Raw genomic sequence first — 20,320 nt, 5'->3', positions numbered from 1 at the left:
TTAAATTTTCTCAGATTCTTTTTTGTTTGTTTTTTTAACATTATTTCACATTGAATTTTCCTGATAAGTTTTAATTTAGAATTCAAGTCAAAACTGGAGTGGGAAACCAGGGTCACTTGGGGACTAGGAAGGTATAAAGAGGGGAGATAAAATGAAAGGAAGTAAAATCACCCATCCCAACTCAGAAAATAGTATGTAAATCTACTGAAAACAAAGAACAAAGTACATAGTTTTGCATACTTCCCTGCCATCAAACTAGAGACAATTATTTTCTTTCATATTTTAAGATTGCATTATCTTCCTCCTGGCACATTACCTCCTGTTACTGATGTAGTTTCATTTCCAAGACTGTTTTGCACCAAATTCCCAAACATCTACAAGATTCTGAAAATCCTTATCTCAATTCTTGTTCTTTGGTGCGGTTTGGCCATAATGTTTAAGGAACTAAGAGTAATTTCCAAGACAAAATCCCAAGAGAGTTAGACTTCTTATATTACTATCATTCAATAAGGCCCTTTTAGAGGGCTCCAGAGGCAGGACAGAGGACTCTCTGTCCTCCCCTTACCATTTTCATCATCAGGATGCAGAATATGGTTGGAAATTGCAGGACATAGATTACTAGTCTTATTGCATTTGAACCTCAAGGTCTTCTCTGGCTAACTGCTATGCCCTTCCCCTTCCTTGCTGAGACCCTGCCCAGTCATTTGTCACTTACAGCAAAATAGATATTTTTATCCAAAACACTTTTTGGAGACCCAGAACTATTCTTTAGTTTCTTAAAGTTCTCCTGTTATAAACTTAAGTAGGTTGAAACTTGAAAACTGCTTTTCCTTTGAAAAAAAATAATGAAATTTTTGTGTTTTAAAATCATTCTTCTAGGTCAAACTTAAAATGAGCCTAAGAATCAGTTGGGCGCTTGTTTAGAATGCAGAATACAGGGTCTTTCTCCAGAAAGTCTAATTGCATAGAAATGGACATGGGGTGAAAATCTGTATTTTCCCCAAGCAACCCAAGTGATTCTGATTCAGGTGGTCCCTGGCCCATGCTTTGAGAGACACTCTTGGTTGTACAATATCCATACTCACTTGCGAGGAAGGACTAAAACTCCGATCAGTTTTAATGGACGCTACTCCGGGATGACTGGTTCGCATCAGGCGGATGATGGGTCTCTGATACTCTGCTCCTGCAGTTACCATACTGTAGGCTGGAGGGACCACAGTGGTTTGTTTCTGCAGCAACTGTAAGATGGTCTGGATGTCAGTGGTCATTTGGGATTCAAGTCTGCAGGAAAGACAGAAATTGGGAAAGAGTGTCCTAAAATAGTCCAGGATTGCAAAAGCTTTTGAAAAAAATTTAATACTACTAGCAAACAGAATTATGACCCTGCTTTAAACAGGAAGGACAGGAGAGGGAGCACAGAGATTCTTTCTTGGACAAACACTGTGTCTCACTAATGATTCTGAAAAAAGCCCATTGCCTTTCTGCTCATTTAATAAGATCTTAACAGAAAAACAATCGAATGGAATGGACTAAATTTTTACTAACCTTTATTGATTTCAAATGTAAAACACACCCAAGAATCTTTTAATCAGTAATTTTCTTTGCTTTTTAAAATTGGCTTTACACAGTTTCTTATGAAATTTTTATTTACTCTTTTTTTAAAGATAGGTTTAGGTAGCTCATTTCTTTCATAGTCGTAGCATCCCAGAATACTTTCTTAAGCATTTAAAATTTATGTTATCTTTATTTTCCCTTGATACTCTCCTAGAAGTAGTGTATTATTTTTCATTGTCTTCTTTTTCTTCTTTATAATGCCCACCTACAGTTTGGGAACTTTGGTATTTAAGAAACAGATCAGACTTAAAAATTCACTTAAATCTGTGACCTGTCTGGCTTGCAAAATACCAGTCTGATCTTTTTTTACCCCCAAAGCTCGCAAGTAGCCAAATGGCCTATTAATTTCTTTCTCTTCTTAAGCTAAAATTCAGGGGAAAACAGCAAATTACAATTTGTCTAATTCCCCTCCTTTGCATGTGTTGACACTAAAAACAGAGTTTTGTGGCATAAGAACAGAAAATTTGGACCATATGCCTTTTTAGAAAATACTTCTAACTCTCCACTTATTAGTACTTATTGGTTTGCCTCTAAATGAAAATGCAAAATAAAGCAAATCTTACCAAAAATGTTAAAATCATAGAACTAACTTTTCCCAACTATATTTGTGGAGTTAGAAATGAAGAGGACTTGGCCTTTAATTTGAGAGAAAACATTAAAACAAAAACAAAAAGAAAAACAAACCTGGAAAACATATGAGAAGGATCTTTTTAAAAATCTTTTTAGATTTTAATGTTTAATGAACACCTCAGAGCTTCCGTCTGAGAATCACAATAACACATTATCCTTATAGATTTTCTAATGTGGTAAATATAGCCATATATATATATATATATATATATATATGTATATATATAATGTCTTCTAAACCAATAGCCATAAACAGTATATGATTGTGCCTTGCAAATGTCAAAACCACACGCAGAAAAGGAAAAAACTAAGTTACCAACTGGTTTATTTACCTACTTGTTAACCAAAGTCTGATCAAATTTTTTGTGGTACCAACTAAACTGAGCAGACCCATTATCTTATTGTTGCACATCAATTTTTCCTTTCACTCTTCAAGACCCAGCTCAAATTTTATCTGCACCCAAAAACCTTCCCTTATTCGACCAATTTAGAATTAATTTTTCTCTCCTCTGAGCCCGCAAAGGAAATTCTATATTCAGAATTCATCATAAATCTTTCCGTAAAAATTTTCCTCATGTGATTGTGGCTTACACTGTTTATTATGTTGAATGTAAAAGGATTTGGGGGTGAGAACTAGAATAAAAACTTCAACAACTGGGCTTCAAGACCCAATAGAGTAAAAAATTAGAGTTTTTTTATTCCTATAAAACCTCTGTCAGTCAGCAATAGTCTGTGAGGAAGAAGAGCTCTATAGCGTAGCTGTTGCTTATTTGAGTAGTGTCTGAGGGGAAAAAAAATCTATTGTAAAATGTCCAGTAATTGCAACATGCTGCACGAGTGGAACTCATGCACAATGGACTTCACATGGCAGGTGAAGTGGCCAGAGCCAGGTGAGAACTGAGACCGTCTGTGTCAACATGACTTGGGTAACGCTGTAGGCCACCTCTGTCAGCATGTCTCAGTTTGTTTCAGAAAAACTTTGCCTGGGCAACATAAAATGAAATCAATATCTAACTTCGCTGTTTGCTTCAGGAAATTCCTACAGAACAGTTAATCAGAGACAACAGTCTGCTCATTTGAACAAAAAAAACTTGCTTAATCAGACAAGTTTTTTAAAAAAGTTAAGACTTTGCTGGCTCCCAATCAGTTAGGGCAGTCTAGGATGTCAAGCCCTCAGCATTGTTGCAGTATCTGTATATCTGGTTCCTCAAGTAGTGAAGATTGAGTGTCACAGTGTGCTTTTAGGGGAAGTGGAGAGAGGTATGGATGGAAGAGGTATGGATGGAAGCAGGGAACCGGGGGTAATGGAAGTGCTCCACAAGATCGTGCAATGATGGACATGTCAACTTACATCTAAAGTATATGAAAGTCTATAAACTAAAATGTAAATTATAATGTAAAACATAAGGAAATTAAAAATTTAGAAATTTGTACAGTCTAAAATATAAACAATAATATTAACCAAATTGGAACCATGTTTGATAGCTATGTTTCAAAATTTGTTTATCAGCTGTAGCAAATATAACATGATCATGTAAAGAGATCATTGCTGGGGAAAGGGAAAAAGGGTTTGATGTTGGATATGTGATAGTCCCCTATATTATGTAAGTGAATTACTGTGATCTAAAACTTTTTTTAAGACAGAATTAAAAATTAGAAAACAATAAAAAAGGACGTAGACACTGAGGAAGAAATGAAACTGTCTTGCCACTGTACATATAGGGCAACACCTATTACAGTGATAAAAGGCAAAATATTAGAAACAAACCTTTATAATATTTTTCATTTTATTAATACACCAATTTATTATTTTAATATTTCTAAATTACTATGTATTCTATTTTTAAACTTTAAAGTATTTCAATTTCCTATTAATTGAATTTGGCAATACATTAGGATTCACTGTTGAAGAAGTTTTGGACCACAGAGAGGTTCAACTATGGCAGGGGAGGAACACTGGTGTGAGGTGTTATTGATGGGGGACACATGGGTGGGGGGGAGTTCTCCAGGGCATGTATAGAGGGAACATAAATATGTTAGGATATATATTGGGTATTTTTATAGTAGTTACAGTTACAAACGTCAACTGAGGGAGTGCAGAGTTCCCACCCAGGGGAGTTCTGTCATATTTCCCAATGGGACAACAATAATCCCCCAAGTGCAATGGCAAAGATCAACAAGGAAGGGTGGTCCAATAATGAACCCTTAATACTGATGGCTATGCTTAGGAGCCTGTGTGCCTGAAATATGAACTAGACTTAGAGCTGTAGGGTGCCTAAGAGTTACCTCCTGAGAGCCTCCATGTTGCTCAAATGTGGTCACTCTCTAAGCCAAACTCAGTATGTAAATGCATTATCTTCCCCTCAACATGGGACAGGACTCCTGGGGATGAGCCTCCCTAGCACCAAGGGATTACTACCAGTCACTAACTGGAGAAGCAACTAGAAAGAGACCTCGAATAAAAAGATCAACTCAGACCAGCAGAATATCTCAGCCTGCATGTTGAATCAAGTGTTAAAAACTGCTCTTTGACCTTGAATAAAAGGGGAAATGGCAAAGACAAATGAGTTGATATGGCTAAGAGTCTTCCAAAAAGAGTTGGGAGGTCATCAGAGGAGTTGCGCTTATGCACACCTCAGCAGGACCCCAGAAAAAGCCAAAGTAGATAAAACCCTAGGTACTGGTTCTCCTGAAGGCTACAGAGATCCACAGGGTATATGGTCATGGCAGATAGATTTGGAGCTCTGTGCCATGTCAGAGGGTCCTACTTTGGAATTTGTGCTCCTGAGTGTGATGGAGCTGGACTCAGAAGTGGCCTTTCTACACATGCCTTCTGTCACTTTTAATGAACCTGTGGTTGGCTTGGCCCTAGGGATGGTCCATACTCAGGAGACTTGAATCTCTGGACTGCCCATGTGCCAGCTGGGCCCTGAGCCTCAGCAGAGTGGTGACTCCTACTCTCTGGTTTGTTGGTGTCACTCAGGTCAGCTAACAGGGAGGTGAAGATGATCAACCACTACACCAGGGAATCAAGAGTGCCTACAAATGTAAGCAGAGGAATTGCATCCATCATCCATGTGGACTCTAAGCCCCCTCTTGATCTAGAAGTGGAGGGGACATCGCCATCCCAGGGTTCACAGGATGGAGAGATAAAATATGGACTAGAGTGGACTTACTGATATTCTACTATAAAACTATTGTGACAAGTAATAGAAGAAATTTTAGCATCGAGGTGGAGAAGTGGCCACAGTAGTTGCTGAGGGCAGGGAGAGGGTAAAAGAGATGTGATGTGGGGGCATTTTTGGGATTTTGAGTTGTCCTTAATGATATTGTGGTGTCAGATGCTGGACCTTATATATCCTGCCATAACCCACTGAATGGACTGGGGGAGAGTGCAAACTATGGGGTAAACTCTTATCTGTGTAGTGCAGTAGTGCCCCAAAATGTGTTCACTGAATGCGATGAGTGTGCTGCAATGATGAGGGAGGTTGCTGGTGTGGGAGGAGTGGGGTGGGGAGGTGGGGGTATACAGGAACCTCTTATATTTTTTAGTGTAACATTTTTTTGTGTGATGTATATTTTTTTAAAAAAATAAAATTTACAAAAAATGATGTGGTGGGGGTGGCGAGTGGTTTAAATGGGAACCTCTTATGTTTCTTGTTTTTTCATGCCTTTTTCTTTTTAAAGATTTATTTATTTATTTCTCTCCCCCTCCCCCCCACCCCGGTTGTCTTTCTGTGTGTCTATTTGCTGCGTCTTCTTTGTCCACTTCGGTTGTTGTCAGCGGCACGGGAATCTGTGTTTCTTTTTGTTGCGTCATCTTGTTGTGTCAGCTCTCTGTGTGTACGGCACCATTCCTGGGCAGGCTGCACTTTCTTTTGTGCTGTGCAGCTCTCCTTATGGGGCGAACTCCTTGTGCATGGGGCTCCCCTATGCAGGGACACCCCTGCATGGCAGGGCAATCCTTGTGCGCATCAGCACTGCGCATGGGCCAGCTGCACACGGGTCAAGGAGGTCCGGGGTTTGAACTATTGACCTCCCATGTGGTAGATGGATGCCCTAACCACTGGGCCAAGTCTGCCGCCTTTTCATGCTTTTTAATGTAACATTCCTTGTGATATATTAACTTTCATTTAAAAAAATTTTAAAAAAAGTTAAGACTTGCCTCAAGATCCTTACCTTATCGTGCCCATCAGTCCTGAACTATTATGTCATGGCTTATACCCTGTCCTAGTCAATGTTTTACCTTGAAAGCCTCAGACCCCAAAGCACCATAAATAGTTTCCAGCCATCAAGATGGTGGTCTCCCTTCCTGCAGTGGTTTTGATAAACTTAGTTTTGTTTTATTAACAGGTCATCTGGTTATATTTTGTGAGTGGTTCAACAAAGGGGAGCTTTAGCAAAGGATTTCCTTCCTATGTATAGGTTATATTTTCATGTTTTATGACGAGGGCCTCTGAGCATCATTGGAATAGATTGTTTTACTGAGACTAAATAATCTGCTATACAGGAATTACAGAGAATTAAAAAAAAAAATCACTTGGGCTTTAAAACCAGAAAGGAATAGCTCAATTCAATAACAAGAGTTTTTTTTTTTTTTTTAATATTTGTCAGCATAGCTATAAAGCTTTGTAAAAATAAATATTTTCATTCAATTATTAGAAGTACCAGCACTGCGTTAGGTAGGAAGGAGAGAGGAGAACAAGAAGATGAGAAAATATGGAATCTGATGTCATGGAACTGGCAGGAAAGACAAAGGAAGCACATAAATAACTAACACAAAGTGAAGCAAGTGTTCAATGCCACAGTAGAGGCAGACCGATAAACTGCTCTGGACTTTCTGTAAGGGAAGGTGTCATTACTAACAGCATTTACATTCTCTCCCTACTTCAAGTGTAGTCCCCTGCCCAGCAGCATCAGGTGGTACTGGGATCTTGTCAGAAATGTGAAATCTGCCAATGCCAGACCTACTGACTTAGAATCTTCATTTTAAGAAGATTTCTAGGTGATTTGAATGCACATTAAATAGTTTGAGAAGTAATGCTTTAGAATCAAGTGTTACTGATTTACCTAAATTTATACAAATATATGTATAAATGTAGGAATAATATGGAAATATATAAGAACATTTCTTACATAAAACTTTACTTCTATATAGTTTAATGGGCTACGAAAGCAGTAGCAAGAATGACTGAAGATATACCTTTTGTACTTTTATTGAAGTACTTACTTAAGATATGTGTAATTGGATGAGACAAATGGGGTAGGAATTCACAATTCTACATTTGAACACAATGGTGAAGCCAAATAGGGTAGTGCCAGCTCTAGAAAAGTGTCTTGAGAGTCCCACCCTGCAAAGCAGAAGTCTGAATTGAGCTGCCTTCTTCATATTGGTTTTCCATGTATCTGTCTTCTAGGTTCAAGTAGAGGAAAAAGATTGTTGGAAATGGTAGTGTGATAAAGTATGTAATATTTTGAGTTTTAAATCCAAAAGCAGCTAAACTGAGTTCAGTAAAAATGTTTGTGAACATATCATAAATAGGAAAAAAACAGTGAAAGAAGTGCTGATGGTAGCAACTGAGTGTATCTCCTTTAGAAAGGACTTATGGATTTCCTGGGAACAAGTCAAAAGAGATTTATTTGCACTGTGGCTGTGGAAAAGTTTCATATAATTATATACTAACAAAATAATATCATCATTATTATCAAGTGGCTGCAAACCAAATGAGCCCTAGATGCAGTCAACCTTGCAAGTTTTCACTTTCAGCCCTGGAACATATTGAAACAAACGATTTCAGTAATTTTTGACTTATCCTAGCAGCAATAATTGATACTCATCACAAGACAATAAGAAGACCCTAAAATCTTCATTTTCATACTGAAGGAAGGTCCAAATCAGGGAATACATATAATGTCAGAAAATATACTCAGATGAATAAGTGAAGTTCATTGTTAATCAAATATAATACAACATAATCACAAATACAATACTTTTGATTTTGTATAGCACACATAGTCCATGTAGATTACCATAACCCTTACAATAGTGTTGCAGGTAGGTCTGAGTGAAAGAAGGAAACTGAGGCTGGGGAAGTAAAAGTATCTCTACCTAGTCCTCTTACAAGTAGTTAAGTTGCAGAGTTAAGACTCTAGGTTAACTACTTGCAAGTATTGTGCTAATATTATGCTAAAGAAATCACTACTGGCCCTGTCACTTGTCCACTCATTCACTCACTTTTTCTTTTATTCAACAAATTGATTATGTATGTTGTGGCAGTAAAGAAATGGGCAATCCCCTCTTATTATTTTCTCCTAGTGATTGAAGAACTGAAGAAGTTTAAATGTAGAGAGCCAACTTTTATAAATTCTTATTTATTATACAGTATATGTTATGACTAAAAGATTGATGTGACTTAGTATAAATAGCAGGAAGAGATAAAAAGCAAATGTATTCATTAGGTAACTAAATACGTTTCTCCGATCAATAATAATTATTTATAATCAAGATATAATCTTACACTTGATGGCATTACTGACTCTAAGTGAATGATAGTCTGCTTTAATTTTCTCAGGTATGTTTCAGTTTTACTAGAACTCCATTCTGGCACTTGGAAATGGAATATCCACCTCTGCACTGGTGATTTTAAATAGGATTAAATTACATGAAAAGATAAAATATAAAACTAAATCTTCTATTCAGCCAATACTCTCATACTTTTGTTTGAAATTAAGGAATGCAAATTTTGATTTCAATTTACAAATTTCCAGGTTTTCTAATTCTTTTTATTTTAATTTGCATTTCATCTTTCAAAGTAACATGTTGTGTATGCACACACACTGTGATGTGTTTACTGTGTAATTTGAAACTCTGTGGTTCTGCTATAAAGACAAAAACAGTCAGGATGGATGAAACACATAAATGTTAAGCATAGATAGGGAGTAAACCAGTAGCTTATGTGATATAGGGAAAAATTAAATGATGTATTAAGAAGAGATAATGAGTAAGCAAGTAGCTTCTGAGACATGGACAGAATTCTTAAGATGTACTAAATACATTCAGTGTGCTAGTAACCTGTAAGACTTGCCAAAGATAGAAAGAATAGAAATATGATGTAAAAAGAGTGCTATTTTTACCTAAAGGGATAGAAAGAACAAATGATGTCACCTTTGGACTGATAGAAGGCACCCCTAAATTTGTTACCCATTGGTGACTCCCAGTATAGTCTCATTCTAGAATCCCATGTGCTCTACCCAAGAAAGGGGAAATGCAGGCTGATCCTCAGGCTAATCGGTGAGCTACAGCTGTGGCTGGGTAAACCTGACTATGCATTTCTGCAATAAAGCAAACGTGTGCCATTGCACAGAGGATTTTCCTTTGTGGATCCCCTTGTGATATCCTCAACTCTGGTCCTCGTAAGCACACCATTGGCAGGGAAGGCTGATACAGCAGATATGCACACTGCATAACTTAGGATTCAGGTAGTGTGGTCCTTCTACCATACTTGCACTTATAAGTGTGTTAATTACTCATCTTCTTCCTCTTGACTCTCATGTGTGTTCTAAATCGGTTCAGTAAATCCTGAGATTTGAACATTTTAGTCCATTCAGCTTTCTTTCTGAGACCACCGGGTACCTTGCCTGGTGGTGTAGTTGGAATCTACTATTTAGTCAAGGTAAATTTCCCCTCAACACACAGCTAAAGCAACTATATTATACTCATTCATTTATTTTTCTGAAATTTTTAGACCAGTTTAATTTTTAAGAACCCACACAGAATTGGGTTAAGAGATTCTCTCCTCCCTAAAACCCAAATGTATTCCTCATCTTAAAAAGGCTTAGAATAAAAGATGATGGAAGAATGGAGAACATAATTAGAGGATCTGGGCTTTAATTCTGTGGGGTTTTCAGTTCAATCAAATTTTTAACAAGTTGACTGAATAACTAGACATTTATATCATTTTGTTGAAAAATTTAAAATGTCATGGCACATAACTAAGTTGTCAGGAAGTTCCAAAAAGTGTATGCAGAAGATTAGAAGAAGATGATGTTGGTCAACTTAAGTTAAATATGTGTTATTTTGAAGGAAAAGGGAGTTTTCTAATGTAGAAGCTTCTGGGTATTATAGTAATTTCATGGCAAGAAGAGAAAATACTCCTGAAAGTATGGAGTGTTCAAAACAAATGCTCCTTGCAACACAGAGTAATAATTCTTAATGTCGACTTCTACTCTTATTTTAAATAATTAGGCATATAAGGAAGTTATGCAATTACAGAAGAAGGAATTTGTCACAGGAAGTAAGCCCTAGACCCGTTTAAGGGCTTGAGTTATGTTTGCCTTTTGCCCTGCCCTTGCTTATTATACCTGTTAAGTTGTTCTTGAAGCAAATCTAATCTTTGCTCCACTTCCCCGTATGTGAGGTCACTTTCTGTTTCAGAGATGCCCCAGGCAGCTCGTTGCAGTGCTGAGGGACTGGACTCCTCTGGAGGCTGAGTCCGGGCATTTTCTCGTTCCCAGCTCCGTGTGTCAGTGATATCTGTGGAAAATAACAAGATGGATATCAAACTTCTGCGGATGCCCTCTGCATGAAAAACACAAGACGAGATGAAGGGATCTTGGAGCGCAACCTGTGAGACTGAGAACCAGAGGGATTCAGGAGCATGTCCAGGGACTATAACCAATTTATAGCTAAATCCCACCCTGTCTCCTTATCCATTTCCATATGAATGAAAACACAGCAAGTGATGAATCATGGTTATGATTTTATCTTCTGTTTGTGCTGAGAGGAGATATGGATAATGGAGCTAAAACTCTGATTTAAGAGCAATGATTTTGCACTTTCATACTTGGGAGGAAACAGCACATTTTGTTTGTACTGCTTCCCCTAGGGTCCAGGATTGCAGGGTGCTTTCCTACAGGATAATTTACATATTTCTTGATTCAGAATGGGCCCAAGGAGAGAGCCATCAGGGGAAGTGGGGATCTTCAGGCAGATTCCCTTAGGCCACTCCAACTCTTAAGTGTAGTTGTGGAACCATGAACTGTTAAAGATGGGAAGATACTGAGAAGTCCTCCTACTAAACAAATGTTTGTGTTACAATGTCTCCTTGTTGTTCCTTCTGCACTGCTTTTTATTATATGCACTTTGTTTTCTGATAGTTTTCTTGTGGCTCTTTTATTTTGATTATTTTTATGTCACAATTAAAACAGATTGTTTATCTTTTCAAGGCATCCATTTTAAAAATGTTCTGAGTGTCTTCTATGTGTCAGGTACTCCGCTACATGCAGAGAAATTAGAGGAAATATACATAGGCCCCACACTTGAAGAATCCAGTTTGGCAAGGATTTACGTGTTTATCAAATGGAGATTCATTTTCTGAGCTTCTTTTAATTTATCGTTTCTCCTACAATCTATATTTTCAAGTTATCAGTATTAGGAGGGTAAAAATATTATTTTTGTCATATACTTTTGATGCTTTTGCTATGCTGTCTTAATCACTATATTTTATATATATCTAGAGAAGAGCTTAAAAATGACTAGAGGGTTATAAAATAAAACCCATGAAAAATGCTAACGGAATTGGGACTTTATTTCAAAAATAAAGATGAAGAAACCACTTTTCTTCACAGGGAGTGCTAGTATGAGGAAAGGGCTATCTACAGCTGGTCTCTGTTTTCACATGGAAATAGATTTGAAAATTACAGACAGTGATTTTAGTTAGATAGAATTAATTTTTTTTGACGAGTAGCTATGATTACACACGGGGAAACATTATGTAAAGTTACAGATTTACATCCTTGGCTATTTTTAAAAATTGGGTAGAAGTAACCGTTTTGCAGGGAATTGAGATATAATTCTAAAAATAGGAAACAGGATCATAGGACTTCTCAATGTCCCTTTCATTTTCACAGTTTTTCCAAAAGTATAGCCGGGTAGCTCTAGAGCACCCCCTTTCTCCAGTAGGAGATAAAATTTCTGTATCCTCTTTCATGTTTTTTCTCCAATGAGGTTCTTATAATTTCTACTTCAGTAGGGTAAGGCTGCAAAAGAACAAAACAAAACAAAACACAAAAAGTAATTACCATAACCAGGGAAAGCATTAGAAAAATATAAGGTTGGGTTCCTTGTAATATAATGGTCTATGGACCTCAGAAGGCTTGCAGTGAATTCTTCGGAAGGCTCTTTGTGATCTTGGCTTCCTTAGCCGCGGGATCTTGGTGTTTTTGTTTTGTTTTTTAAGTGACAGTACACCATATCTTTTGATAATACATTTTATCAAAGAGGACAAAATGAACATGAACATAGCAAAGCAAAAAAATGACATTGCTTGAGTTTTAAGTTTTTTATCAGCAGATTTTCACTGGGAAATATGATTTATTATTTACAGACATGTGAACCTATTTAAAATGCAAAACAGTCTATATTTTAATGTCTTAGTGAAGTAGGCTTTCACCTTGGGGCAGCAATGTTAAGCAAACCTTCAGAATACATACGGATGGTTTGGTGATGCTGTTGCTTGCCTCCATCTAGTTTAATGCTGCTGGCCAATGGGAAGACAAGAGATGCTGGGATTGAAATTACAAATTATGCTCAGAAAGTTTGTGCCAAGAATACTTTACAGATTTTCTGCCTTTGCTTACCTGCTCTCATGTTTTTGAATCATTTATAATTAATTGATTTTAAATGACAATGGTGAACCACATGTCATAAATTAAGGATTATCTTATCTGATCATCTTCTTTTAACAGGAATGAAATAAAATGTAAACAGGTAGACAGAGGCTTCCTTGATTATAATTGACTCTTTTATTAAAATTTGGAGATGTGTGATTGTCTTGTTTTAACAATTTAAAACAGTAATTTTGAAAAGGAGGAGTTCAAAGGGGAACTCTCCTCCGTTAGTGGTCTTAATCAAAATGAACATCCTTGTAGACACTTTCTAAATATAGCTCAGAAAGAAATCTGTACTTGGTTGCCTTGGAAAATGTTGCTATAGTTGCAAGACACATTTCTGGAAATAGCTGAACAGAAAGTAAACTTTCACTTTGCTCTGTGGATATGGTTTTCCTAGAGTCAGCTTTTGACCTCAATCTAAGTAGGATCAGAGTCCATTTAACTTTTTTTTTTCTTTTTAGTTTAGCCTCAATGAGCTCTTCTTCTGTATTGTGACAATTGCCCGGAATGTGAGTCAGTGAAATTTCCTATCCATGGTGAAACTAAAATTCGTGGCGATTTTGTGGTTCAAATTGCAGCAGTTACAGCTACAGCTAAGTATTACTCAATTCTTGAACATTCAATGGCACTTCACCTTAAACATCTTCTGATGCGTGCTACAACCTGGGTGAAACTTGAAGGCATCTTGTTAAGTGAAACAAGCCAGGCATAAAAGGACAAATATTGTATGATCTCACTTATATGAAATAAACAGAATAAGTAAATTCATAGAGTCAGAAAATAGAATAAAGGTTACCAGGGGCTGGGTGGGGTTGGAAATGAGGAGATAAAGCATGATTAGTACAGAGTTTCTGTTTGGGCTGATGGAAAATTTTGGTAATGGATGGTGGTGATGGTCGTGCAACATTGTGAATGCGATTACTACCACTAAATTAGTTGAATGTAATTCAGTAATTTTAGATTGTACACAAGTTACTAGAATAACATTTAAAAAAACAAAAACAAAACCATAAGACTTTAGAACACAAACTGTGAACCTTAATGCAAACTATAGTTAATAGTATAATTATAATAATATTGTTTATCAGTTGTAAAAAAGTACTATACTAATGCAAAATGTTAATAGGGGAAACTGTGTGTGTGTGACGGAGGGGATTATATGGGAACTATGCATTTCCTGCATGATTTTTCTGTAAACCTATAACTTCTTTAATAAAAAAAAAATAAGCAATTCATTAGGGAATGAAACTTACAGTGAATGAAGTTTTAAATTCTCCATTGGTCTACTGTGTGAATTAACTGGGTTAACTATATGTCACCCTGATTAAAGCTATATGATATTAATTATATTTATTTGATTGACATGCATATTTAGCATGCATAATCAAGGTAATTATTTATTATTTAAATAAGAATGGCATTGCAAATGTTTGAAAATAAAAATTTGTAAATACTAAATTTTTTCCTAGAATATTATTTTTTATTGTATGTGTACTGACTAATTAAAAATAATTGGAAGAAGTGGCAAAGAAAAATATAAGATGAAGGGCATGGGAATTCACCGTTACTGAGAGTCATTACAAAGTAGAATAAAATTCCAAACATATATCTTTAATATTTTGTCACTTGAGACTTGAAAACTAAAGAGGAAAATGCAACAAAAAGCACTTTATTATTAGGTCCACATTAAGCTGACTTTTGGATAACAGATAGTTCAGCAAGCTCTTCAGAACTTTTGATTTCCATGATACAACCTGTTTCTATTTTTAGCACTTCCCAGCCATCCATTTTCATAAATAACTAAAATGGGACATTTGGTAATCTTATTTAATATTCCATTCTTCCATTGTGATAAATGGGGTACTATTTTCATTCACTTCATCAAGATTTTAGGTTGTCCAGAGAATATTTGCATATATTCTTAGCTTACTTTAATGTGGGGTCCTGGCAAAGGCTGATTTAATATGATAAAGAAAGTAACACTGGGAAAAATATAAAAATATAAAATCTGAACAGCCTAGACTTATAAACAGTCTTTATTGTCAGATGTAGTTCCTTCAAATAATAGTGACAATGACAGGTTTTATTTACTTTCTATGTGCCATATATTTTACTATCCTGCCTGGCTGGGAACCTCCCATTTTTCATTCATCTTTGTTATGTATTTTTTATTTTTGTAATGATTCTTAATCTCTACATTTTTATTGATTCAGGGATATATTAAATGATTAAGGGGTTGGAAAATAAAACCTGTGAGAAAATACTGAATAAAATTGGGGATTTTAGTTCAGAGAAAGTAATTTACATATGTTATCTTGTTTAATAATCACAGGCAGCTAATTAGATAATATTATTCCTATTTTAAAGATGAGTCAAATAACATATGCAAAATTATAAGGCAGTGAGTGACAAGAGTTGGGATTGGAACCCAAACCATCTGACCCAAACCTTTCTTGGAACCACTCAATAACTATGTTTAGATCTACAGATCTAACTCCTGTTACACTAAGTTAATTATTCTACCATGTAACGGTTCTTCAAGTATTCCTGAGCTTCCCACTTTTAGCATCAAATCTGTATAGCTAATGAAGCATTGTTACCCGTCGCATGCACAGGTTCTATAAAACACAAGCATTTGGGTATTCCTTTTAGTAGGGATGTTAAAACAAATTATGCCCAAACGAGTTGGAAGAGCATACATTATTACAGGGCATTTCTCCCTTCTTTCTTATAGTTCCCAGGACTATGGCATTTATTGTTGCTATTGTACTGTTACTGCTCTGGTCATCAATCCTATGAAATTGCAGGGTCAGGATGAGGAGTAGGTACAGAAGATACATATGAGAATCCACTAGTCAACTCTCTTAAATACTCATGGATTCCCCACCCCCATCCCCCAGTTGAAATCGCTACAGAAGACACATACAATTTTCTATGTGGTGTTACTGAGAACTAATCTGACCACAAAAATTTCTCATGTTATCATTGATCAGGAACGCTTAACACTTTTTCTAGAATCATGTAAACATTTGGTAGATGTTCTGAAATATGGACTCATTGCAAATATTTCATGAAATTGCAAAAGATTAACCTATATCAGTTCAGTTATTAATTTATGAAAAGTCCCTCTTTTGTAATTATCAATGAGGAGAGGCTGATTCATGGGAAACTTGATTACCTTTGCAAGAGTGACTTCTTTTATCTATGTGGATTCTTTCTGAGGTGGAAACTGTTTCTTCAAAAGCAAGTCCAATTGCTTTCCCTAATCCTGGAGGAGAATCTCTTGTTCCTGAGAAGAGTGGCTTTTGTTCATCCTCAGTGGAGGAGATGAAAGATGATGATCTGCTTTTTTTCTCTTCAAAGGGTTTCTTGGAACTCTGATAATGCCTTATGGTATCTACAGAGTCTTCAGGATCATTTGTACTGTTTTTGCAAAAATCTATCAAAGAAAAATTATTTTATAGAAGAAGAAGTGTGAATTTGTGCATTTTACACTACCAACTATATATACACCACTTTAATAGTGATATTCTTTGAATAATTGTAACCTGGAATTTTCCATAAAACCACCAGAAAAGTCTTTTTTCTTTTCCTATTGAAAATGTCATCATTACACAGAAGAGCCACCTTTTTAAAAATTCTAGGGATATTAGATTTTCTTAATTAAATAAATTATTCATTTCAAAATAAAAAGTATCTGCAATAGGAAACTTGTAATAATATTTATGTCTCAGAGAAAAACTGTAGAATAACTTACAAACTTATTTAAAACTACTCAACAGTCATTCATATTATGAAAATCCAGTACACTGGCTCTTAGCGAAATGAAAAAGCTTAGGAAAAAGTTGTTCCAATTCTAAAATATCACCACCATGTAGCTTGTGGTTTGTTTTTAATTTCTCAGCCCCTTCATTGGTGGCTGTTGACACATTGCAAAGGTCAAAACTGGAAGCCTCCATGTAGTAACATGGCAGGCAGAATCTCAACCTTAGTTCAATGCATGTTAATAGCCTTGAAATTCCAGGCGGTTTGGCTGTATAGCATAATGTGAAGAATATAAACCTTAGATATGGCAATTAAGGTAGGTTTTACACAATTACATTAAAGCCAGTAGTGCATATTGGCTGCTTCATACTTAAATGTCAGGATAATTTTAGCCCCAAAGGTTGGGTTAGAACATATTTCAGCAGGAAAAATTCAGAGACCAATTTCAGAACTTGTTTCCATTAATGTCCTGGCGAGACAGTATAATTCTCCATCTGGTTTCTACTAATAATTAACCAAGAAAACTCCAAAATATATATCATTTTCTAAAGAAATGGTTAAAACCATGCCCCAGCTAGTCTATGTCTTGTTGTATTTACTTAGTTATTTAAGGAAGGCCAAAGTAATTGATATAAGGACAGTAAAGAGAGACCTCCAACTATTTTTTAAAATTCCCATATGGTATAGCAATTAAATAGAGATTTATATATATATATAATCATTTAAAATAGGAGAAGCCAGAAAGCAGTCCACTGTTAAAATGGATTAAGGTTTAATTAGTGTTTAAAAATCAGCTGCATGTGAAATTGTTATTAAGGAGTTAGTTTATGTTCTGTCAATTAAAGTTAAATTGAGCAAAAGCAGATTGCTTAATTTATTTTCTTTACGATTTTCCACACTTCCTCAGTGATTTCATCATTGCTGAGATCTTTCTAATCTCAAGCCTTGTAGACATCATTGATCATTCAGTGTCACAGCTATTTCTCCCCTGGACCACTTATCTATTTGGTTATAACTATTCAGATCAGCTCTTCCTATATAAACCCTTTTCTCCCCAGTGTCACTGATCCACAACCCTCCTTAAACTTCTAAACTTCATCCTTGTCATCTTTCCTTGATCTTTCTTTCCTTTGTCTTTAACTTTTCTCTTCCTCCAAATCTTTTGAAAATTTAATCATTTCCTACTTTTTGAACATGTAATTTTATTCTCAATTTTTTCCCCAACGTTATATAAATAAATTTAAAAAACCAAACAAACAACACTTCACTTTTCTAAAATTTCTTCATACCTGCTTACTGAGCTGTACTGGGTTGCTGCTCCTAAGCAAACCTTTTTGCAGTCCCTGACTTGGGCACCAGTGGATTTGAATCAGGTCAGGCTTCCGTTCTTCCTAAATATGCTTCTCCCTCTTTCAAACACTTTCTTGGAGTCTTTCCCAGCAGAATCAAATATAAGCTGACTTAACCATTAATTCACATTGCCTAATCTAAGTGTGGAAAATACTAACACGGGTATGGGTAATGAATGTACATTCATAAATTATTAAACCATTTTGTCTTTTTGGCTTGAGAGGGCTCAGGGGTTCTCTGTATAGTTTTAAATCCTTACACATGGTAGAATGTTCTGTCCTACCCAAAAAGTGGGCACCAGGTTTAGTTTACTAACTAATGGCTTGATTTGGGGTGCTTAAGCACAGGATTCATCAGCTGACATACATTGGCTAGTTGAATTATAACTTGCTGATTTCACTTCAGTACAAATACAAAATGTAAATGAGCAATTACTCTCATTTAGTTCACTAGTAAAATGGAGCAAATTGCTTCCTACATAGAGAGCATAACTCCTTTAACAAAAATTCCTGTAAAAACAGAGCCATGAAAGAAGAATAAAACATTGATATCTTTGAATTTTTCCAAGTGGTAAGGAAAAATAAAACACATTAACTTCTGAGTTCATTGCCCCTGGACTGGCAGCCAGCCACTTCATGGAACTCAGGCTATAGGAACCATTTCTTTGATGCAGTCCCATTGGAACATTTTTCTATTCTCTATCACATAAACTACAGTTTCATGTTCTTTGATATAAGATGATAGTTGAAATGACATTCTATTTGTGGATTAAAAATGGAAACTGCTCAAATTTAGGCTGGGGGTTGGCTGATGGAATATGTGAAATTGGGCAGCTAAAATGCATGATAATTAGCCTCCAGGTACTTCTAGATTTTGCTGGACAGATTCATTTCTGCCTTTTTCTAATTAAACCGAATCATTTGATAGAAATTAATAATAGGTACTATTTTTTCTTAATGTTAAATTTTCTGTTAGTTGGATCCTATATAGAAATGTATTAGGAGGGCGATAATCTGAGGGTGCTCCACATTTTTCCTTTTGCACCTTGATTTTGCTTTCTGATTCATGTGACTGAAAACCCTTTTCCCTTCTTGGTTCTGCAGGGTCATGAGCTCATCTCCTCTCCGTTTCTCCTGGGGACACGATTCTAACGCATTTGCGATGTGTCTTGTGGGTGTCTTCTCTGGGTTCAGCATGAATTCAAGAACACAGGATCAGTGTGTCAGGGGTAATGAAAAACAGAGTTTGATTCACCCATCTTAACAATGATAACATCAAATCCATCCATTTCAAAAGATCTGGGAGCAAATGCTTGTACTTTCTCTCAATTCTTCCCTTCAGATTAATTACTATTTTTATTTGTCAGACCCAACACGTAGATAGAAAGGTTGGTTAAAAAAATGCCTTTAGATTTCTGACTGATAACAATTTTGAGATAAGTTGAGCATTTTAAATGCAGGTGTATTATAAATTTATTTCATTGGAAAACTGGAGTTGAAAATGTTTCTTTGTTTGAGATCAAGTCCCCTTAGTCTCTCTCTAGCTTCAAAAAACATTGCAAGGGGTCTTAGTTCTACTCTTTCTACACAAATACAAGATTTAAAAAAATTTAAAATATCCTAAACATTAAAATAAAGCTAAGATATAGCTTACTAAAATGGATAACAAAGACCTACTCATTATTTATTAGAGAAGATATTCAAAGAGACACCAAAGTACAATACCAATATAATTTAATTAATGTAGAATGAGACCAACCCTATTCTGTAAAAATAAGCTTAACAATGTATATGGTTACTCCTTACTTCAATAACTTTCACAGAAATTATTGTATTTTGGAGAAACACTTTCCAAATTTGCTGGCTTCTGGATGGTATATGAAATGACTAAAGCAGTAGTACAAAGTGACCAAGTTCAGTGCTATCCTTTGAAATTTAAGATGTGAACAATTTAAGATATTTTTGTTCTATTTTACGAAATGTGGAATTTTTCCAGTTGAAATAAATATATGGAAGTGATCATTTAAAATTTTAAGAGGATAGGGAAATGAGAAAATTGTGGTCTTTCTTCCTTACTCTTAGGATGTACATATCTCTTAAAATGGGTTCTTTTTCATCATATATGTGGCATCGTCTATCACAGCAAAGAGGGTGATAGCCTATCCCTTTGGTTGGCAGAGGTACACCTTCAACCTCATTTTAATTTTTTCTGTTGTTTTGTTTTTCATTTGGCAATTTCTTTATTCTTTACAATGAGATTTACTGTGATCATCTATTAGCAGAAGTGATGG

At 35.7% G+C, this 20,320-nt stretch overlaps 2 protein-coding genes across 9 annotated transcripts in view; one reads left to right on the top strand and one right to left on the bottom strand.

Moving 5' to 3' along the window:
- Window positions 1-13,511, top strand: part of GCA (grancalcin) — a 51,600-nt gene extending 38,089 nt beyond the window's left edge. The window contains exon 8 of one of the 2 annotated variants that reach the window (XM_058300748.2): window positions 13,377-13,511. In XM_058300748.2, coding sequence (XP_058156731.1) covers window positions 13,377-13,436 — 60 coding nt within the window. In that variant the 3' untranslated portion in view covers window positions 13,437-13,511. The remainder of the gene's footprint in view (window positions 1-13,376) is intronic. The other variant, XM_012527507.4, reaches the window with a different exon arrangement.
- The window catches only part of KCNH7 (potassium voltage-gated channel subfamily H member 7), a 489,931-nt gene that overhangs the window by 9,419 nt on the left and 460,192 nt on the right, over window positions 1-20,320 (bottom strand). For all 7 annotated transcript variants that reach the window (XM_058300742.1, XM_058300741.2, XM_004464399.3 and 4 more), the window contains 3 exons: window positions 16,094-16,354; window positions 10,606-10,777; window positions 1,086-1,281 (listed from right to left, as the gene is read on the bottom strand). In XM_058300742.1, coding sequence (XP_058156725.1) covers window positions 1,086-1,281; window positions 10,606-10,777; window positions 16,094-16,354 — 629 coding nt within the window. The remainder of the gene's footprint in view (window positions 1-1,085; window positions 1,282-10,605; window positions 10,778-16,093; window positions 16,355-20,320) is intronic.

The sequence above is a fragment of the Dasypus novemcinctus genome, chromosome 7 (genome assembly GCF_030445035.2).
Source record: "Dasypus novemcinctus isolate mDasNov1 chromosome 7, mDasNov1.1.hap2, whole genome shotgun sequence".
NCBI lineage: Eukaryota > Metazoa > Chordata > Mammalia > Cingulata > Dasypodidae > Dasypus > Dasypus novemcinctus.
This window is presented reverse-complemented; position numbering and strand designations above follow the sequence as displayed.